Genomic DNA, 19,866 nt, shown 5'->3' with positions numbered 1-19,866 from the left:
GGCCAATTTGATACTGTCTTTTTCCACCCTAGGATCTGCTTGGAGATTAAGAAAAGGTACCGAGCCATAATCTTACAGTTTAGAGCCATCATCTCCAAGCAGATTCTAGGAGGCAATGGGGCCTGTAAACATTGGTCTCCTTTAACCATTGCCATGCCATTGGTCACTGGCTAGTCTCCTCCAGACTTCTTTTGCAGGCTGAATAAATCGGTCTAAAAAGGGTATTAATTGGCCAGAGAAGGTAGCCGGCAAGAGAAGCTCCAATCGGTCCAGCTTCCTTCTCTGACCAATTAATACCCTTTTTTTCTACGATTTATTCAGCCCGCAAAAGAAGTCTGGTGGCGACTAGCCACTGGCCTCCTTGGTAACCTTTTTTGCCGAATTCTACGAGATCTATATGAGACTTTGCGTCCTTTCTGGCAGGTCCAAGCTGAGCTGGACAGTGTCCTGGGCCCGGACCCCGCGGTGCCCAGCCTGGCACACCGGTCCCGCCTGCCTTACACAGAGGCTACCGTTATGGAGATCCAGCGCATCCGGCCCACCGTGCCGCTCACCGTTCCGCACGCCGCCGTGCAGGATACAGCCTTCCGGGGCTACCATATCCCGGCTGGGACACAGGTAATCCATAAGCAGATATTTTGGTGGCAGCAAAGACAGTATCAAATTGGCCAAACGGTATCCATTTGCCAGACAGTATCCAATACCGCTACCCGAGATCTGAAGAAAGACGCACTGGACAAGGCACGGGGCAATTGCTAAGCTCCAAGCAGATCCCTCTCGGTGGCAAAAAGACAGTATCAAATTGGCCAGACAGTATCCATTAGCCAGAGAAGCTCCGCGGCCACCGACGGGGTTGGTGGGGGTCAGGACAAAAAAAACGGCCATATATAAAAATGTAACAATCATTCCCCCACAACCTCTGCTTGGAGAGTAGGCAATTGCCAATGCTACAATTTTTGGTTGTTTCTTCGGTAATTTTTCTAATGGACACAAACATTAACCTTAACTTAGACCCCTTCCGATAGTGACCACCTGTCCACATAAGACTAGATTTTATCGGTCCCCTGGGTGGTCTTTGTAGGCAGTTTTGACTGTACTATTTTCGTCATTTTGTCTAAAGCTAAGGACAGTGAAGGACTGCATGATTGTTAGTTAATTAATTAACAGTAACTCATGCTTTAAAGTATTAAATTTTCCTTCCTCATAAAGATCATTGCGAACCTGTGGTCCACCCTGACGGACCCTGACTTCTGGCCGGACCCTGAGAGGTTCGACCCGCGGAGGTTTCTGGGACCGGACGGCAAGGTGGTCAGCCGGCCGGAGTCCTTCATGCCTTTTTCTACTGGTGAGTCTTATGCCTAGGTCAAAATTAAAAACCGGTGACTGCGCGGCGCCCCGGAGGGCTGTTTTCAGGCACTATTCGGCGGGTCTCTGCGGTGTCCCGACGGCCGTGGACCATTTATGCCCCCCCCCCTAAAATTACCCCGGGCCCCAGCAAGAAAAATGCATGTAGGCCAGGACGAATCCATCATGACAGCCGGCGTCCGCCTGGCTTCATGACGCGTCTAGATCGGGGACATGTCGCGCGGGCCCCGTTAGAAAGAAATGTAGCCTAGGGGCATCGTCAATAAATCTTTATTGTTTGTTCGTTATGTTTTGTCGATGAAGGTTAGCCTTCCACGTAATGAGATACACGACGAAATCGTTACTGGATACATTTTGAAAACTGTCAGACGTAGCATCCATTACTTTTCGTCAGTGACACTATTTTTTTGTTATATGATATATGTATTTCACCATTCCAGGCCGCCGCGTCTGCCTTGGGGAGCAGCTGGCTAAGATGGAGCTCTTCGTGATCTTCTCCTCCCTGCTGAAGCACTTCACCTTCAAGCTGCCAGAGGGCGCTGCCGCACCATCCACCGACAGCAGCGGCGTCGGAGTCACTCTGCAACCACCAACAGTAAAGCTCTGCATCACTCCGCGTTGATATTAGTAAACTTTTGGGGGGACAGAATTTACTAAAAACACTTGTGTGGAGAGGTGAGAGAAAAGATGGTATCGCCTTTTCTAGCTCTTATCCTGGAAACGTGTACCTCATTAAGAATAATTGAACATTATGCACTATACAACATGAAACAACATAATCAACCGTAATAATTAAGAAAAATTAAATAATTGAACGTATTGCACTATTTCTAATTTAATCCATATACACAAGTTGGGGTATTCGACTCTCCAGATACTTTTAATGTTGTCTTTATGTATGTATCATTTCAGATTATGGCTAGATTTTAGACGAGAATAATATATTGTATTGTACGATGTATTGTATGATGTTTCCTTTATATCGCTAATGTTTATTGGATGGTGGCGGGAAAGAAGTGAATGGATTTCAGACATATTTATAGCGTTCAATGCGTTCGTGAGGCCACGTACATTATCTATTTTGTGTTGATTTGACATTCTGTCTAAAGTAGAATTATTTAACAAACGTAATATTAGTGTTCGTTGTTGTTACTCCAGCAAGTAACATTCAGGTAGACGGAAGTAAGGGTAGAAGTTTTTGTGTTTAGAAGTATAGTGCATTCGAGTTGATTACTACCTGTATGTATGTCAGTATATAAAAATTGTCACTTGATTTTGATGTTCAGTAGAGCAATAGATAAAAAAATGTACGTTTCTGATACACTCTGTAGAGTCTTGTTTTTGTTTCAGAGGAGTTCGGTTCTTACATAAACATAAACCGTCGAAAATCGTCTAAAAGTGTAGACTGTATATTGGCCTGTCTTCATATTTACACTACGTGTGAATTAAGAAAAAACATTAATATTTTTCATACCAGCAGTTCAAATGCTCGGTCAATGGCCCCAAGTGACATATGCGGTAAACACCACACCTTGTTTGTTCACGTACTATAACGTCATACTCATGTGCCCACAGGGGTCACTACCGGATAAAATGCTAGTGCGGTGTAATATTTTGGTCCAAACCAACCATGTAGTGTCATCCCTAACTACTAATAAAGAATTGATCCTGTAGAATTGTAGAGACTGTTTGCAAATAAAAGTGCACACTTGTTGCGAAAAGGATATTTGAGGAATTTACGCCAAACTAAACAAAGTACAGCTATTGAAGGTAAAGTGAGGTCATCGGAGTAAAGGTCACCACAGTGTGCCATGTGACTACGTAGTGTACGTTTGGCCAAAGACACTTCAAGCATTTTCATACACATACGTCCAGGAGTTATCAAGTGCCCAGACGACATGCATTTAAGGTAAGATATCAGTAACGCCATGTGGTGCCTTCTCTTGAACCCACAGTGTTTAAGTAGTAGTGCAGTATAATCAAAACATTACCATTCAATACCGTATTCGTTTGGTACAGATATAGTGATGTTGTTTAGGTTCAAATCTAAGGTTCCTTCAAGGGAATCAACTTCACCTTTGTAAAGTTTGTTTGACAACATTTTCGTGTACATTCAATCTTTGCTAACTTGGGTTTTCAAAGGCTATCTGATTTCTCGTCTTCAATTTCCTGCTACCTGCATGCCAGTACATGTAGTAGTACATGTATTACCTTATGGGAGCATTGGGGAAATGCATGGACAGCATACTGAGAAATTCAAAATAATGACCGAAAGAATAATTTCACAAAAACTCACGGAAGTATAAGATCTTCGACATCTTGAGATTTTCGATTTCTTGTCTCCATAGAATGACCGTGTGGGCAGTTTGGGTGGCTGTCCTGATCGCCATGCTCACTACCCCAGTGAGGTCAACGTCCGCAATACCTGACGTGAACCTCGGCTCCAACACTGAACAAACGCCTACTATGGATTCAACCACCAGTGCAGAGCTGGCGACTACACAACTGACGACGACAGAAGAAACTACCGCGGCTTCGGAGTCAGTCGCAACAACGGACCGAACAAGAACCACCACTTACACAGAGACTACCGAGCCGGCAACGACTTCGATGGTGGTGACAACTCCTGATGTTACTACACTCCTCACTACAACTGGGGTATATTCACCGACACCAGGTGAACTTTAGGTGTAGAGGATTACAAACGTATTGATAAAAGTTAAGAAGAACTCAAAAGTTTCCACCAGTTGTCTAGTCATCTTCATGATAACTGAGGAGTTTTCAATAGAACTTTCTATTGAAAACTCCTTGTGGTAACTGAGTATACAGTTGAAATACAATTCAAAGGCATCTCTAGAATACTTTTAACATGTCTGTATAGAATGGGGTTGAATGTAAGTCTTGTAACGAACTTCCTTCCTCTCCCCAGGATTTTGCCCACTCTACTGTGGTTGCATGGCTGACCAGCTGACCGTGTACTGTCAAAGCTACGAGAATATCCACTCGGTTCCCCGAGACATCCCTGCATGGGCTCAGACCCTCTGGGTGACCCAGTCCAACATCCCTCGTCTGGAGACGAACTCATTCCAGAACCTTACAGAACTGCAGGTGGGCCATATGCACCCTCCTCTATAAATGTTATATCCTTAATTCATGAAATTTCCTGTGTCGGTTCACTAATCTCCAAGAAGATCTTTCAATGTATACTGCCTGACCGATGCATACTGCCTGGCCAATTTGATACTGTCTTTCCGGCCACCGAAAGATCTTACTTACTTACTTATCCCCTTCATCCCTTGCGAGACATAAGCCAAAACGTTTCCCTTCCATGTTCTCGGCCACCTCAGTCTTCACTGATCGCCAGGACAGTCCCTTGTCCGCCAGGTCATCTGACACAGTTCTTCTCTGGGTGGTTTTAGGTCTGCCTCTATTTCTTTTCCCATCAGGTCTCCAATTTAAGACTGAAAGATCTGCTTGGAGATTATCTGTTCCCCACGCGCGGTACTCACATAAGGCCATGTTGATTTGATTATATGGATGACATCCGCGCGCGCATGAATTTTCGGCCGTTTCCAAAAAAAAAGTTTTCAACCATACTGTAAATCGTACAAAACAGTTGCAAAATGAGCAAAAATATACCATAAGTTACAAAAAAAAATTATTAAAAACTATACCAATGTCGTAGAATGCCAAAATCAAACGAAAAAAGACGAAATTGTAAAGAAATGAACTAGATTATTCGCCAAACCATATTCTGTGCCATTTGCTCAACCCTCATGACCACGTAGATTTCATAATGAAAAGAACTTTTTTTTTTGCAAAACTTTTTTTTATTCGCACGCGCGCATCAGTTTTGGGGCTCCCGGAGGATGTCATCCATATAATCAAATCAACATGGCCTAATAATCATTGAAGCAGACCATCTTAAGTCTGGCATATCTTGTTGAGTGTTAAAACTTAAGACATACATTGTAGTTAATTTTGTCCAGTATCTTTCTCATCGTCCAAAAACGTTAAGCACAGTTTGTAAACTTTGTGTCTAATAGTACTGAGGTCACATTTCCAAACCGGGGCTCGGCCGGGCAGTCTTATGGAACGAAAAGTATGGTATAGAAGACAACAAAGCGCAAAAAATTGAAAAAGATAATAATGGAAACTATTTGCGTATATTATTGATATAAATTGCTGATTTTTTTGTTAATCGAAACAGCCCGGCCGGGCCCCGGATTGGAAATGTTACCTCAGCATAAGGAGCCTTCATCTTTGACAATGCATCAAATTTTACATGCGCAGTTGGAACCGTGAATCCGCTTATTATTGCCGCTGATTTTTTCCTCAGACACTCATGCTCTTCACGAACGGCATCCAAGAGATCGCTGATGGAGCGTTCAGCGGTCTCTCCTCGGTCACATCTGTGGACCTGGCCTCCAACATGATACAAACCATACAAGACGATACTTTCCTGGGACTTGAAAACCTAGAATCCTTAGATCTCACCGGTAACGGTATCCAGACATTGCCGCAAAATGCCTTCCAACATACCCCTAACATCAAGCATCTGATTCTTACCTGGAACAGGTTTCAGACATACCCCACTGAAGCCCTCTCTGCTCTAACCAACCTAGAGCAGTTGTACTTTGCTGCGACAAAAATCACAACCATCCCCGCGAACAGTATTTCAACCATGTCAAACTTGACCGTCCTTTTTCTTCAGGTCAACGAACTAGAGTCCATTGACCCCAAAGCCTTTGCAACCCCAGGCCCGTCGACTCTTAGAGAGCTCTACCTCCTAGGCAACAAGTTGACCACAGTTCCCCGCGACTCGTTTGTACCTTCCATGCGAAAGCTAGTACTCTCCGAAAACCCCATCGCCCAAATTCAAGATGGCGACTTTTCTGTGCTAACCAACCTCGAAACGCTGGAACTGAAAAAGATGGGCCTGGGTGACTTAGCCGTGGGGTCGTTTCGTTCCCTGAATAACATACAAGAGATTGACCTGTCCGAAAACGAACTGAAATCCCTGAATAAGAGTCAGTTTAGTGACTTACCGACCATTCAGAATTTGACCCTAGATGGAAACCCTTGGTTGTGTGGCTGTGAGTTGTGGAAAACGGCTCACTGGTTTGGAGAAGCGAACATCACAACTGATAGAGTCAAGTGTGAGACGCCCAGTGGGCTGAGAGGTAGATATGTGCTCGACCTCTCCGGAAGTGACGTCGGTTGTGACGTCAACTCCGGGAAGATTTGGGGGCAAACTGTTTGGTTTGTGCTCATGTTACAAGTTGTGGTCTATGTTTGCCACATTGTGTGAATTTCAAAGTGTATCAAATTTAGCGCAAAAACTAGAAAGGTACCAGTAACACTTGCAAAGCAAATGCATAAAAATTATGTTTACCTTCGCATTTGGTCTGCTCTGTTAATTCATATATATATATATATGAACACATGTCATATATATGGTGACAGGAGTCTAAATCCCTTCTGCTATAAAATTGCAACATGATGTAACCCAACACTAGTTACCATAGTGACAGACGTCTGGTTCAGGTCATTTACCTTATTTGTTTGGAGAAGAAGAGGAAGAAGAACCATAGCAAAAACAATGTTTTCTTTCAGTAAACATAAAAAAAACAGCAAATACATTGATGTAGGGGTCACCTATTGTTTTAATTTAGTAAGATGCAACTTACGAAGCACACCTTAGTATTGTAATACAAGATACGTACAGATTGCGGCAATGGCACTACCTTATCAACATGTTGTAGTTGAGCATGCATCATCATCTATATAATGCAAGTTCTCCCAACTATTTCTTTGTTTTATACACATAATACTGCAATTCACTTTCAGTGTGACAAGTGTTTGACGGATAGAGCATGCATACAAAGTATTACATGTCAGAGAAAAAGTACACAGTTATGCATAATGTGTACACAGACCTATGAATGCACCAAAAATGTCTTGTCTAACCCAATACAACTATAGCAGTGTATGCTCTAGCTGACTTACATGTACATTCCAAATAAGCAATAATTTGAATGAAGCATTTCTTTTCTGGCAGCCTAGCCTACCAATGTACCAACTTTACATCGTACACCTACCTTTAAATATAACATTTACTGAATGTTAATCAAAGAAATTGACTTTGAGTTGTTGCTTTGGACAATATCACTTGAGTTACATCTTGCACAAGACATACTTTACTTCTAACACACATTGCTATTCTGTTGTTAGTTATAGTGCTAGTCATGTCTGTATATGCACTAATCTTGCAGAAGTAGAAAAAACCTCTCTAGTAGTTGTGTACACCCAATATCCATAATGCGTATTTAGACATTTTGAAAATATACAAATTCAACACAGGCTCTAAAATAAGTCAGTTTTAATATGTCAATATGCAAAGTGCTTAGGAGGAATGCTCAGAAACTTCTTGTTGCATACACTTATTGTAGTTAAGGGTCTACTGCTTTGTACACTATGAAAACTACTTCAAATGTATCCTAAAACTTCACAATTTCAAATAACTGGACAAAGACTTGTACCTTTGACAAATACGAACTACATGTACAAATGTATGTCCATACATACTCGGTACATATACATTGCAAAAGTAAAGAATTACAATTAAAAGACAGCCATAGGCCCAGTTCCATTTAGTAGCATTTATAAAGCTAAGAGAGGCTTGAGCTCCAAAACTGATCACGTTGCTTTACTTCTTAAAGTCATCCAGTGCAGTTTTTAGGGCTTGAAAACCCGATTTTTCAAAGCCAATATTCTAGTCATTTATCTACATACCGAGTTCAAACAACTCTATCCCAATATATATTGACCCTCATGGAGCAAAATTTACCAAAATCCTGACGGAAAATGGTCACTGGAAGGACCTGGGCTGATTTTTAGGGTACCACACCCAGAAAATAAAAGACTCATCTTGGGGTTTGTTTCTGCAGTTTTAAATGCCAGAAGTATGAAATACTGACTCAAATGTGCTAATGTGAAGCAGTATGTGTCAGATTGCCTTATTCAGAATATTTCCAGTTTTGCTGCCCTGAAATCGCATTGGATGCCTTTAATATTAAGCGCTTGGGAAGAACATGTAAAAAAAGAAAATTTTTCAAGCTGAAGTAAAAGACTTGTATGCTCCTTGATGGATTCTTCAGGACAACTAAGAACAGGGCACTAGCCAGCACCAGTTTTTCTGTCAATTACAAGAACATTGCGGCGTGTGACGGAATTCTTTTTAAACCAATCCGTCAACTTTGACAGACAAAATTAACAAAAACCTTGGTCAAAAATATGAAAACATCCGAAGGACCACCGACAACCTCTCTCAACACCATGATTTGCCTCTCAAAATGCAGGAAATTGCATTTTTGAAAGCTTGAAAATACGAATTATGAACCTGGGCTGATGGAAAATAATTTCAAGCTGGCAAGAGCCCTGCTAAGAACATGAATTAGTTACTAGTAGACACTCCCGGGTTGAAGAGCTCATTTCTTGAGTGAGTAGTACATCTCCAGTGGTCTGTTCACCTTCCAGTGTTTCTCATTCACAGCTTCCAGGCTCATACCTCCCGTCAACGCCTAAACAAAACACAAGAAAATGGAGATTATATTTCAAACTTCAAGGAAATAGAAATTGTATGATTAATGGATGAATGAATAAAGACCTTTATTGCACAAGAAATTGTTACTCAAGCTGGATAAATTTTGAAAACTGTCAGATGTTTTTTAAGGTAGCATCCACTACCACATCAGTGACTAGCAGAATCTGTAGTTGAACACCTACATTTGTATCCAGTTGCTTGAGTAACTGTTTTCTCATTACCTTGATGTCTAATGTCATAGCGCATTGGTGAAGGTTGGGCATTCAGGTAATAAGATACAAAAAAAAAAACAGTTACCGGGGTACTCAAGCAACTGGATATGGTGAATACTCAGGCAACTGGTTTCCAAAATCATATCCAGTTGCTTGAGTAACTGTAACTCTTTTATCGGCATAATTTCATAATGATGATGATATTTACCACAAACTGCCCAGGTGTGGGTGCTATGTAGATGGTGTACTGTGGCTCCTCAGTCCCCACACTGGGCGGACCGGCTACCTCTTCCTTCTGTTTCTCCAGGGCCAGCCGCATGGCCAGATACCTGGATAGGTGATCCACTGTAGCGTTGGCTGTCGTCTTTATGTACCTGCAGAAATAGAACAACAGTCCCAAATAGTTTCATCTAGTTGGTTATGCATATGGTATTAGGGCTGCTTTTTACACAATCGACCTGCTTACATTTCGATGTCTATCTGGAGTAATGATTCTCACCGCAAAAGCACCATCTACATCAGCTACATACACAATGTAGCAGCGAGAAGCAGAACTCCAGTCAGAAGCTCTGATAGGCGTTTGATTATTGGCCATACCTACTTGATCTGCAAAGTCTCCTAATAAGTTCTTTATAACATTTACTACAATACTAGTAGTCTAAAAGCATGCTAAATTGCAGAGGTGCCAAAATCATTACATTCGTAAATAACAGTTAAGAGAATATCACGACATCACATTTTTCCAATTGACCTCTTCATGGTTACTGTACACACAATGGTGCATCACATAACCCCTAGAAACAGTCATCTTTCTTAGAAAATTCCTTGCTTTACTCAAAAAGGGGAGTGAGTCTTGTTTTACGACAACAATGGGATGCCAGGAAAAGGAGGTAGCAGAAAAATGATAGTATTAAGTTTGTAGATACAGTAAGTACTTACTTTCGGGTGAATTTTCGGTTGCTAGATTGGACAACGGGAGGGGGGAGAAAATGACAAAGATGTACAAGATGTGCAAAAATTCACAGGAAAAACATCATTCAAAATTTCATTGACAAGCAGGGAAATAAAAAGTTGTCATAAACGTTTACCTACATGTATGACACAAGCACTATGTGTGTGGTATAACCATGAAAAGGTCTAGATTTTCAATTTTGGTGTCAAATGCCTGACATAGTGACAAACAATCAGTGATTACGTTTCATCAGCCTCAACTATCCAAGTTGACGTACACAGACCAATCATAGGCCACATAGATTCTACTACCAGATTTTTCTTGGTTGAGAAAATTTTCTACATATTAGACAGTGTTCTACCTTAGAGATATCAAATTAACACCAAAAAAACCAAGTATCTACTTAAGCTAAATATTTCAAAGGCTTAAACTGCATGCATGTTAACATGCTGCATCTTTAACACACCCACTATAGGTAGCCTGGGTGCCATCTTATTTGTATGCCGGGGCTCCCATACATTATTAGGGATTGAGTATGGAAGCCCCGGCATACAAATAGGATGGCACCCAGGCTATATTATAGGGTGCTAGCACTCAACAGTTTCATCACCAAATCAAAAGGCCTCTTTTGCATTGTAGACAGACAGACAGCTACATATTAAAGTACATAACACGTATGTATCATGCCTGTAGCCAGGATTTTGAATGGGGGGGGGTTCTTCCCACTGCTTGAGGGGCCCTCGAGTGCCGAAGGCGTGAGGTACCTAGGGGAGTCCGGGGAATTTTGAAAAATGAACCTTCTAAAATGGCATTTCGTGCATTTTTGAGAGGATTTCAAAAAAAAAATCAGAGATAAATTTTTATTCAATGACAAAGGGAGCAGTTTTTCTACGATTCCAGTCCATCTTTTCATGAAAAATCATGGACCTTTACATAAAAAGTGGACCAAAAAGTGGACCTTTAAGCCTTCCCTGAACTCCCCCTGGCTACGGGCATGTGTATGTCAGAGTGAACAGCACAATTGGCCCCATATCGAACAACAGTACTAGTATGTCACTGGCTGCTTTGCAGGATGAGCACAAAAAGAGGAAATGCTGAAGTGCATAGAGCAAAGACTAAAGAGTAAAACGAGAAATGAATACTTTTTTTCCATGAAACTCCATCTGAATTTCCAACCAGACCTACAAGGATTTACTGATCTATTGGCATGTATATAAAAGTCAACTGTTAAAAAACAAAACACAAAAAATACTCCCTGTACATGTCTCTTTTATGCATGATCTTGAAATTCTAAGGTATCCTTTTTTTGCATAAATACAAGTGGTATGATGAAGGCAGCCCCATAATTTAAAATTCCAAATTTCTCCACAAACACGTGCTGATTCAAAACAATTTCAACAAAACCAACTGAAAGAAAAACTGCAGTAAATGCATGTGGATATTGAGTGGGGGTCCCAAGAAGATGCCCTGAGGCACACATGGTTTGCAGGTACACATTAGGGCTGCGTACCTAAACGTAACATCAGGTACAGGTACAGGTACTGGTACAGAGGTTTAGGTACAGGTCCGGACCTGTACCTGTACCTGAACAATTTGACAAATTAACACGTGTTCTTCACTTTTTCAATCATGACACAGAAACAATAATAAAGTGTTGGAGGGAAGGGAAAATGACTGACCTCTGACCTGATTTGAGTTTGTTGACCAATCACAACCCTGGATCAGCCACACTCTCGCGATGTCTCGTGAGACTGAGGATCTCAAATCAATCGACGGTGTTTACGTCTTTTCCAGTGCTAATTTTTCGTCTTTGTGGTAGGATTTACCTATCTTTAGTCATATACATGGTGTAAACTAGCTATTTCGGTATATACTCGTTACTTCATGATCCGGTATTTTGGACCTGTACCGAAACGATTTTTACGGTATTGGACCGGTACACTGTACCGGTCCGCAGCCCTAGTACACATACACCAGGGTTCTCACCAGGAGTTTTTCACAGCGTAGGGGTCGGGTACAGAAGGGCAACTTTCTGCAGCACAAGTTGCGCATTGAGTCCCCAAAACATGACCACAGCAGGGGGTCTGGTATTCTCCCCACAACATTTTGTACCTCATAACCCCCTGAGACACTGTTTCTTGCTTATTGAGGGACATTTTTTGTTTTCCCTTTGCTATAGCTTCATTCTGAAGTTATATTTTAATTTTTGAAAGATTTATGAAGCTTCTGCACCCAAAAAACACCCCTACGCTGGTTGAAACAAGCTGGTGTGTTACGCCGAAAGGCGGTTATACCGGCTCTACAGATACAGAAACACAGTGTAAGGGGCTAAATCACAGCATAGGGGGCCCAAATCACAGTGTAGGGGGTCCAAATCACAGCATAGGGGGCCCAAATCACAGCGTAGGGGGCCCCTACACTAGAACAGCCCGGTGAGAACTATGTACACATGGAGCTACCTTGTCTGATTGTCAGCCTTAGAAGCTGTGGGTGAGGGATGTGGTTTGAAGACTAACTCAATCTCGTTCACAGCTTCGGGTGTTGGTGGGACACTAGTAGGTTGCCATCCACTGGTATGAAGGGACATAAAGGGGAACAAACATGTTGTGGATGGATCATCGGCCGCATTTTGTCAAATTATACAGTCAAACCTGGTCACAGCAAGGGACTGAGGAAACGTGGTAGCCCCAGAAAAATGGATTGGTTGGATATCAAACAAAACATAAACACATTCTTCAAAGAAAAATCAAACTACTGCTGGATAAATAACGTTATTTATCCAGTAGTAGAGCGCCATTCAAAAAAGGCGCAAAATAGACTCAGACAGTTGGGAACTTTTTGACTAAGCAGCTAGGTGCCTGTTCTCCTCTCAAATAATACTTTATAACACTACTACAGTTCTGTTCATGGTAACATGTATGTAAAATTCACCACACCACTTTGACTTCAATGAAAAGAAATTTGAGATACTTGCAGTCATCAAAATACAAGTAAACTACATGTAGGAAGAAGCAAAAGCCAAAAGCAAGGAAAGAAAGGTAGGAAGTTGGTGCAGCTCAAACTAAAGTCAAAGCATCATTTTACCACTATGTTTAAAGGACATATTTTTTTACCTGAAAATGAATACATCTTTTACAAAAATAGCCTATAAAATATGACTTAATATAAAAATGATTATTGTTTTTAAAACTTAACAAACTCTCACATATCCTAGGACATGCTACATAGCACGTCGGCAGAACGTACTGCGCCTGCGCGGAACCCTGAATTTTTGCGGTTTTCGTTGGATTTTTGGTCAACGTTGCATTAGAATTTTGCCTGTTGCAGACGATATCTTTTCCGACATAACATTTGGAAACTACTGGCGGAATGCTAACCTTATATGAGCAAATACAACCTTATATGAGACGTTCTGCCGAAGTGCTATGTACATTACATTACGGGTTTTGCGCAGGTGCAGTACGTTATGCCGACGTGCTATGCTACATCAGCCAAACACATGGTCACATTCATACCAATGTGTCACCAATACTATAAGCTAGTTCAAAGTTCCAAGTGCACATGTGCCCAAGGCCAAAGGTTACGATTCCTAAATTGTTCAGTAGTGTTTTTTTGTTGTAGAGTTTAAGCTTTGTTTGAACACAAAAAAGGAACTATATGGATTCTACCAACACAGATGAGCTTTCATTCAAATATTGGGCATTCTTTATATTTGGCACATTGCATATGTTGCTGGGAACATCTTTAGGTCCTTGACCTTTGACCTTACCCACAATCCCTTGGAACTGAGTGGAGTCATATTTTCATGGATCAAGTGAATCCAGTTTTTTTTAATTTTTTTATTTCTGGGGTGGACTACTTTACCCAAGAGTGAATCCAACCTTACCGACAATCCCTTGGAATAACAGCACATCAGCAGAACGTACTGCGCCTGCGCGAAACCCTGATTTTTCACAGTTTTTGTTGGATTTTTGGACAACGTTGCATCAGAATTTTGCGTTGCAGACGATATCTTTTCTGACACAACATTTGGAAACTACAGATGGAATGTTACCTTATATGCATGAATACGACCTTATATGAGACGTTCTAACGACGTGCTATGCACAACACATTACGGACTTCGCACAGGTGCAGTACGTTCTGCCAACGTGCTCCTTGGAACTGTATGTAGTCTTATTCTCATGGATCAAGTGAATCCAGTCACTTTCGGTTTGACTACTTTACCTGAGGAGCTGAACGTACTGCAATGTAGAATGTCTCATAGAAGGTGGTATTTGCGCATATAAGGTTAACACTCGGTCTGTAGTTTCCAGATGTTATGTGTGAAAAGATATCGTCTGCAACAGACAAAATTCTGATGCTACGTTGACCAAAATTCCAACAAAAACCGGGAAAAATGGGGGTTTTGTACAGGTGCAGTACGTTCTGCCGACGAGCTCCTTGGAACTGTATGTAGTCTAATTCTCATGAATCAAGTGAATCCAGTGATTTCTGGCAAAATTTTGGGGTGGACTACTTTACCTGAGAGAACGTGCAGCGGATTCAGTCATGTCAGTAGGGCTGGAGAGAGCGGGCGGAAGGAGATTTACATGTGTCATCGTTAGAAACTTTAACCAATCATACATAGTGCTGCATAGCTAAACCCACATTTAGGTTCAGGTCCGGATTCAAGTCCAGAGGTTTAGGTTCAGTTCCGGACTTGTAAGTCCGTACCTAAACCCATGGCATACACAAAATTGCATGTTGGCAACCTTGCAATGTTGTCTGGGTGAAATTTTGGCCACATAACATGGAGGCCGGTACTTGACGATGCCCAATGACAATGTTTTCTTCATTTTGCAGCAAAGATTTTACAATCTACGGAAGGTTTCAGGTGGTTTGGAAAGAAAAGGGGTATGTGAAATGGTCTTTTATGGTAATAAGTCCGGACTCGGTTCTTGACTTTTAGGTTTTTTTGGACTTGAACCTAAACATTCTTACAAGTCCGGATCCAAGTCCAGTGACTTTAATATATTATTTCAATATTTTTTCAATAATTTCATGTCTTTTTGCCCTGTGGTGGCGTAGTTACTTCCACATTCGTTGCGTTTCACTGTGGTGTGATGTGTTGCACGAGAACACCCCAAATAGTACCTATACAGAGTGCTACATAGATGGTACTGTATGTGCAACCCAACAATCGTTGGGTGCTGCAGGACCAGGTTTAAAGTTTCCAATTAGCCTGGTGTGTGTACCAGTATCAAATACCCTAAATTTGCACACATAGGTTTTACTGATGCATGCAGTATGGGCAGCTTTCATAGCAGACATTGATGGTCAGCGACATATACACTAAAACTATATCTGAACTGTATATAAAATGTACAAATGTACCTTGTTTGACTACCATGCTCTGAGTCTTCGTGGTTGTTGGGGTGCGGCTTGAAAACCAACTCCACCTCATTCAAGGGTTCTGGTGGGTCACAGAAATTCTCTCCTCCTGGAAAAAAATATGCTGTAAACCTTTTGCGGTAGTTTCATTATCCCAGTGACCTCTCCACTGATCAAAAATCATGATACCATAAATATGTATTACTAGTAGTATTTCTAGAGAATTGTTTCATCTGTGAACTCAAAACACTGTGAAAACATCATATTCCATTCCATGCAAAAATTAATCAGTTAATGAATAAAAGTTCCAAACAGGAAATATGTGGTGGACTCCATATGTCTTACTGAGGACAACTGTGATGTGATAGATGTCGGTTAGCTTGAGGAATGAATCCTCTCTTCTGTTGAAGAACTGAACTGTTTCTACCTGAGTGGTGAGTCTCCTGTTCTGGCCCAGACTCGTCTGATCCAGTCTTGGGTCTTTTCCGTGGCTGTCCGAGGTCCCCGCCGCTGGGCTCTTCTAGATGTTTCCTCACACGCTGGGCTCTAAACAGGCAGTTCAGTTAAACAATTAGACAAGAAATCGAAGATACCGACATGGAATATCTCAAGACTGTGTGAATTTCTTGTTCTGTTCATTATTGTGTCATGAAAACATGCAGATGACAAGATGGAAGATGGGTTAAGATTCGATTTACCAAAATGGAACGGGTTCCTGTTTCGAGAACTCCAAGAAGATGAGGCTTTTTGAAAAACAATCTGATTTGTTTTTCTCCTCTGTAGTACAAGACCATTTCAACACATCATCAACTGCTCTACTTTCAGTCGTAGATTAAAACTTGTCTTGAAATGTGATAGTTGTTACATATTCAAATGTTTTTAAACATTCGTTCTGAACACTATTAGGAGACCAAGGCATCCCCTTGTTGTTGATGACAGTAACAAGGTAGCAGAGCACAGTTTTCACCTAGGGAAATTTCTATAGTTGAGGACCTCAAGGTGACAAGATATGAAAAAGTAACCGATGTCTGAGTTTAAGGTATAAGCTATAAAATAACAGAAAAGCCATTAATACTGTGTTCTGCTGCTTTGATAACACTAAAAAGCCAGGTCACCCCAGACTTAGGTGTCCTGTACAGACCTGTTGAGTGCCTGCAGCTTGAGGCCCTCCTCGATGCTGGAGCTGAGTGCCTGCTGGTTGTGGTGCTTGTTCAGTCGGGCCAGCACGCGTTCCTGGTGGGCCTCGTATTCATCACGACTAGGGTAGATCTAAACAACAACAACAATAATCAATTTCTCAAACACATTCATATATATGGTCAAACAGGAGTCTAAATCCCTCCTGCTATTAAATTGCAACATTATGTAACCCAACACTAGTGACAGATGTCTGGTTCGGGTCATTGACCTTATTTGTTTTGAGAAGAAAAGGAAGAAGAAGAGGAAGACGAAACAGAGCAAAAACAACATGTTTTCCTTCTGCAAAGATTAATATAATCAGATGGCAGACTAACTTCATTCCCTTTAGGTTACAAGTGCCCTATGGCAGAACATACAGAAACTGCACTTCAGGAACACAGGCAATAAATGTACATGTACTTCACAGTCTTTGGGTCCTGTGTGCAGCATAATTTTGGGCCTTTTTCTATGGGTAAAATGGAAAATTACACTCATACTGAAAACAGTAACTGTTCAGGAACCGTAACCATAATTTCTTCATACATGTAATAAATACACTGCATACAACATATGCAGGGTATTACATGTATATGTAACCCAGTACATGGATCAGTGCAGGTAGACATCAGAAATACCTGCACAGCTCCAATTTTACCTACAGGTGGTGAGGACTGAGTGATTGAGTGGTATTTTTAGCCCTGCAATCAAATACTGCACATCATTGCCAAATATAGTAATAGATACTCCTTGTTACCTTAGAGATGAGAGCGTCGAAGTTGGGGTCCGGTCTGAGCGAGCGTTTGGACACCAGTTTTTTGCGGCAGGTGGGGCACTCCTTGTTCCCGCTGCGGAGCGCTGTGATGATGCAGTCCTGGCAGAACCGGTGCAGACACTGGGGGAAAAACAGAGAGGAAACTAGAAAGGTAACATTTGCAAAGCTCAACAAACTGCTTTGTTTAGTCTTATTCAAACATGATCGTATATACCGGTATAGTGACCATGCAGCCCCTCTTGAACTCAGTTGTGCATGGCTCTTGCAACATTATGTAACCTAACACCAGTTACCATGGTGAGAGACATCTGGTCCTGGTCATTGACCTTATCTGATTGGAGAAGAAGAAGAGGATGAAGAAACAGAGCAAAAACAAGACATTTTCTTTCTCCGAAGGTAAACATAATGAGATCCTTAAACTGCATGGTAAATATAAGTGAGTAATTCCAATCTACATTGTTCAATACCTAGCGTGAGTAGCTGTGCATTATGTCAGTGCAGGCCTTCAAATGTCAACTTGTTGTCTTTGCATGAGGGTTTACATATATCTACATAAAACAGAAGTATTCACAAGTTTTCCTGATTTTCAAGTGTTAAACTGTCAAAATTGTAAACTTTGAGATGCAATTTGCCAACAAAAATGGTATCCACTTGTGTTTTAACTTATATTTTGTACCGTATGGCCACCTGGCATGTCTAACCATCGGAAGAAGGGGAACTACAGACGATAATCCGGACAGTGAGTGTGAGGTATTAGGTACAGAGTCCTGTATATGTATAATAGGTATAACTTTCATACAAGGTTGATGACCAACTATTGCCTTACCTCCTTGGTAGTCATGGTGTTCTTGAGCATGTCCAGGCAGATGGGACACATGAGTTCGCTGTGCAGGCTGCGCGGAGACACGGCGATCTCTGTGTTGTCAGTGATGGCCTCCTGCGGCGTGCGGTGCAGCTCGTACAGGCTCAGTTCCCACGTCTTGTTGGGCGGCGGGACGTTGGGAACATTCACCGGCACTGTCGTCTGCATGGTTATCTGTGTTCAGGGCAAATAGAAGATCTTAGGCATAGGTAAAAAAATGTTGTGTTTCCTGTTTCTTTCCTGAAAAAATTTGGCTCAGTAGGTAGGAATTGTCTCTTTATTTTCTTTCTTTTTTTTTTATTACACTTTGGCAATCTCAGAACGTTCACCGGCACTGTCGCCTGCATGGTTCTCTGTTTTCGGGGCAGATGCAAGTTCTAGCAAGATTAGGCTAGCAGAAAGGGGAGGATCAAGGGGTCATGGGTCCAATTCCTGAAACCTCATGGGTGTGAACATGTACCTACCTACATTTGTTTTGGAGGTAAAAGGCAGTGGAAGTAGAGGGATACCGAAGACACAAACTGGTGGATTAACACCCCCTTCATAGGTTTGCAGAGTCTATAACAGTTAGTACATTTCTTGTAAATACATGTACTATAAAAGTATAACTTACAGTATAAAATTAACATTATGGATACAGGTTTAGGAATTATAGTATAACATCATACAAACTTGGATGTCATGAGAGTTTTAGATGACTTGTCTTGGTGGTTCACAGGTTTCTATTATTCTGAAGGATTTATAATATCAAATTTGCTCCAAGTCCTTTCAACAACTTGCCAATTATTATGCCATGAAGTTATCCATTCATTATTATTCAAATCAGATGATATAAACATGGGGTAGTTCTCTCCAAACTGACATGAACGTAGGCAGCAATAAGATTTCAATACGAAATATGATATACGAAATGATATCATTATTTACGCAATATAAATTTTATAGTAAAAAATTGATATATTTTTTTGCCCCCCTCCCCACTTCACCGACCTAAACCTAGCGTCATAATCGGACTAATTTACCGATTTCTATCGCACACTCGGCGTGGATATTTGGTGCTACCTCCTCTTCAAAGACTTGAGTGTCGTCCTTTCCTCTGTTTGTGTTTTTAGAGGCTCAGAAATCGCCCAGAAATCAGGAAAAGTCTCCCGCGAACGCGAATCTTTTTCTCCAGGATTTGGCACACATGCGCAGTAAGTCATCTGTGGCGGACAGAGGTAACGCGAAGCATCATGGGAGTTGGATGGAAGGGCGCGAAATTTGAATCCTTCTCTCAAGATTGTGACATTGAAGAAGTGAAATTGCGCTGTATACTAGTGCTAGTAAAATTGCACTGTATACTAATACGACTGCACTGTATTACGTAAACTGTATACTAATACCACTGTATTGTATTCCGTAAAATTGCACTGTATAATACTAGTAGTAAAATTGCACTGCAAGTTGCGTAAAATTTCACTGTATTCCGTAAAATTGCACTGTATACTCCGCACCCCTACATTACAACTTACATTGCGCATTTCTTTTAAGATATAACTATCATTT

At 41.3% G+C, this 19,866-nt stretch overlaps 3 protein-coding genes across 5 annotated transcripts in view; 2 read left to right on the top strand and 1 right to left on the bottom strand.

The window, feature by feature from the left end:
• LOC109484417 (cytochrome P450 2U1-like) overlaps positions 1–2,811 on the top strand; it is a 7,858-nt gene extending 5,047 nt beyond the window's left edge. The window contains exons 7-9 of the mRNA XM_019787666.1: positions 424–618; positions 1,210–1,345; positions 1,806–2,811. Coding sequence (XP_019643225.1) covers positions 424–618; positions 1,210–1,345; positions 1,806–1,987 — 513 coding nt within the window. The 3' untranslated portion in view covers positions 1,988–2,811. The remainder of the gene's footprint in view (positions 1–423; positions 619–1,209; positions 1,346–1,805) is intronic.
• A 903-nt stretch (positions 2,812–3,714) lies between these two features.
• LOC109484428 (carboxypeptidase N subunit 2-like) lies at positions 3,715–6,679 on the top strand. The gene is made up of 3 exons (XM_019787676.1): positions 3,715–4,042; positions 4,295–4,473; positions 5,705–6,679. Exons 1-3 carry the CDS (start codon positions 3,715–3,717, stop codon positions 6,674–6,676), a joined length of 1,479 nt encoding a protein of 492 aa, XP_019643235.1. The 3' UTR covers positions 6,677–6,679.
• A 1,725-nt stretch (positions 6,680–8,404) lies between these two features.
• Positions 8,405–19,519, bottom strand: LOC109484740 (E3 ubiquitin-protein ligase RING2-A-like). 3 transcript variants are annotated; one of them, XM_019788101.1, is made up of 11 exons: positions 19,344–19,519; positions 18,286–18,495; positions 17,442–17,579; positions 16,650–16,777; positions 15,936–16,054; positions 15,512–15,617; positions 14,660–14,698; positions 12,595–12,705; positions 10,123–10,143; positions 9,392–9,557; positions 8,405–8,948 (listed from the first exon to the last, which is right to left on the bottom strand). In XM_019788101.1, exons 2-11 carry the CDS (start codon positions 18,487–18,489, stop codon positions 8,856–8,858), a joined length of 1,125 nt encoding a protein of 374 aa, XP_019643660.1. In that variant the 5' UTR covers positions 18,490–18,495; positions 19,344–19,519; the 3' UTR covers positions 8,405–8,855. The 3 variants fall into 3 exon arrangements, with proteins under 3 accessions (XP_019643660.1, XP_019643661.1, XP_019643662.1); XM_019788102.1 differs by lacking the exon at positions 10,123–10,143; XM_019788103.1 differs by lacking the exons at positions 10,123–10,143; positions 12,595–12,705; positions 14,660–14,698.
• Positions 19,520–19,866: the final 347 nt, after the last annotated feature.

The sequence above is a fragment of the Branchiostoma belcheri genome, unplaced genomic scaffold, assembly GCF_001625305.1.
Source record: "Branchiostoma belcheri isolate BF01 breed outbred unplaced genomic scaffold, Haploidv18h27 scaffold7, whole genome shotgun sequence".
NCBI classification, from domain to species: domain Eukaryota; kingdom Metazoa; phylum Chordata; class Leptocardii; order Amphioxiformes; family Branchiostomatidae; genus Branchiostoma; species Branchiostoma belcheri.
Note: the sequence above shows the minus strand (reverse complement) of the source record. Positions and strands in the feature narration are given on the sequence as shown.

Excerpts from the sequence above, each read along its gene's own strand:
- LOC109484428 (XM_019787676.1), top strand. The coding sequence starts at position 3,715 with ATGACCGTGTGGGCAGTTTGGGTGGCTGTCCTGATCGCCATGCTCACT. Across the intron at positions 4,043-4,294 it reads GGTATATTCACCGACACCAG|GATTTTGCCCACTCTACTGT; the intron begins GTGAACTTTAGG and ends TCCTCTCCCCAG. Across the intron at positions 4,474-5,704 it reads AGAACCTTACAGAACTGCAG|ACACTCATGCTCTTCACGAA; the intron begins GTGGGCCATATG and ends TTTTTTCCTCAG.
- LOC109484740 (XM_019788101.1), bottom strand. The coding sequence starts at position 18,489 with ATGCAGACGACAGTGCCGGTGAATGTTCCCAACGTCCCGCCGCCCAAC. Across the intron at positions 16,778-17,441 it reads TCGACGCTCTCATCTCTAAG|ATCTACCCTAGTCGTGATGA; the intron begins GTAACAAGGAGT and ends GTTGTTGTTTAG. Across the intron at positions 15,618-15,935 it reads ACAGGAGACTCACCACTCAG|GAGGAGAGAATTTCTGTGAC; the intron begins GTAGAAACAGTT and ends ATTTTTTTCCAG.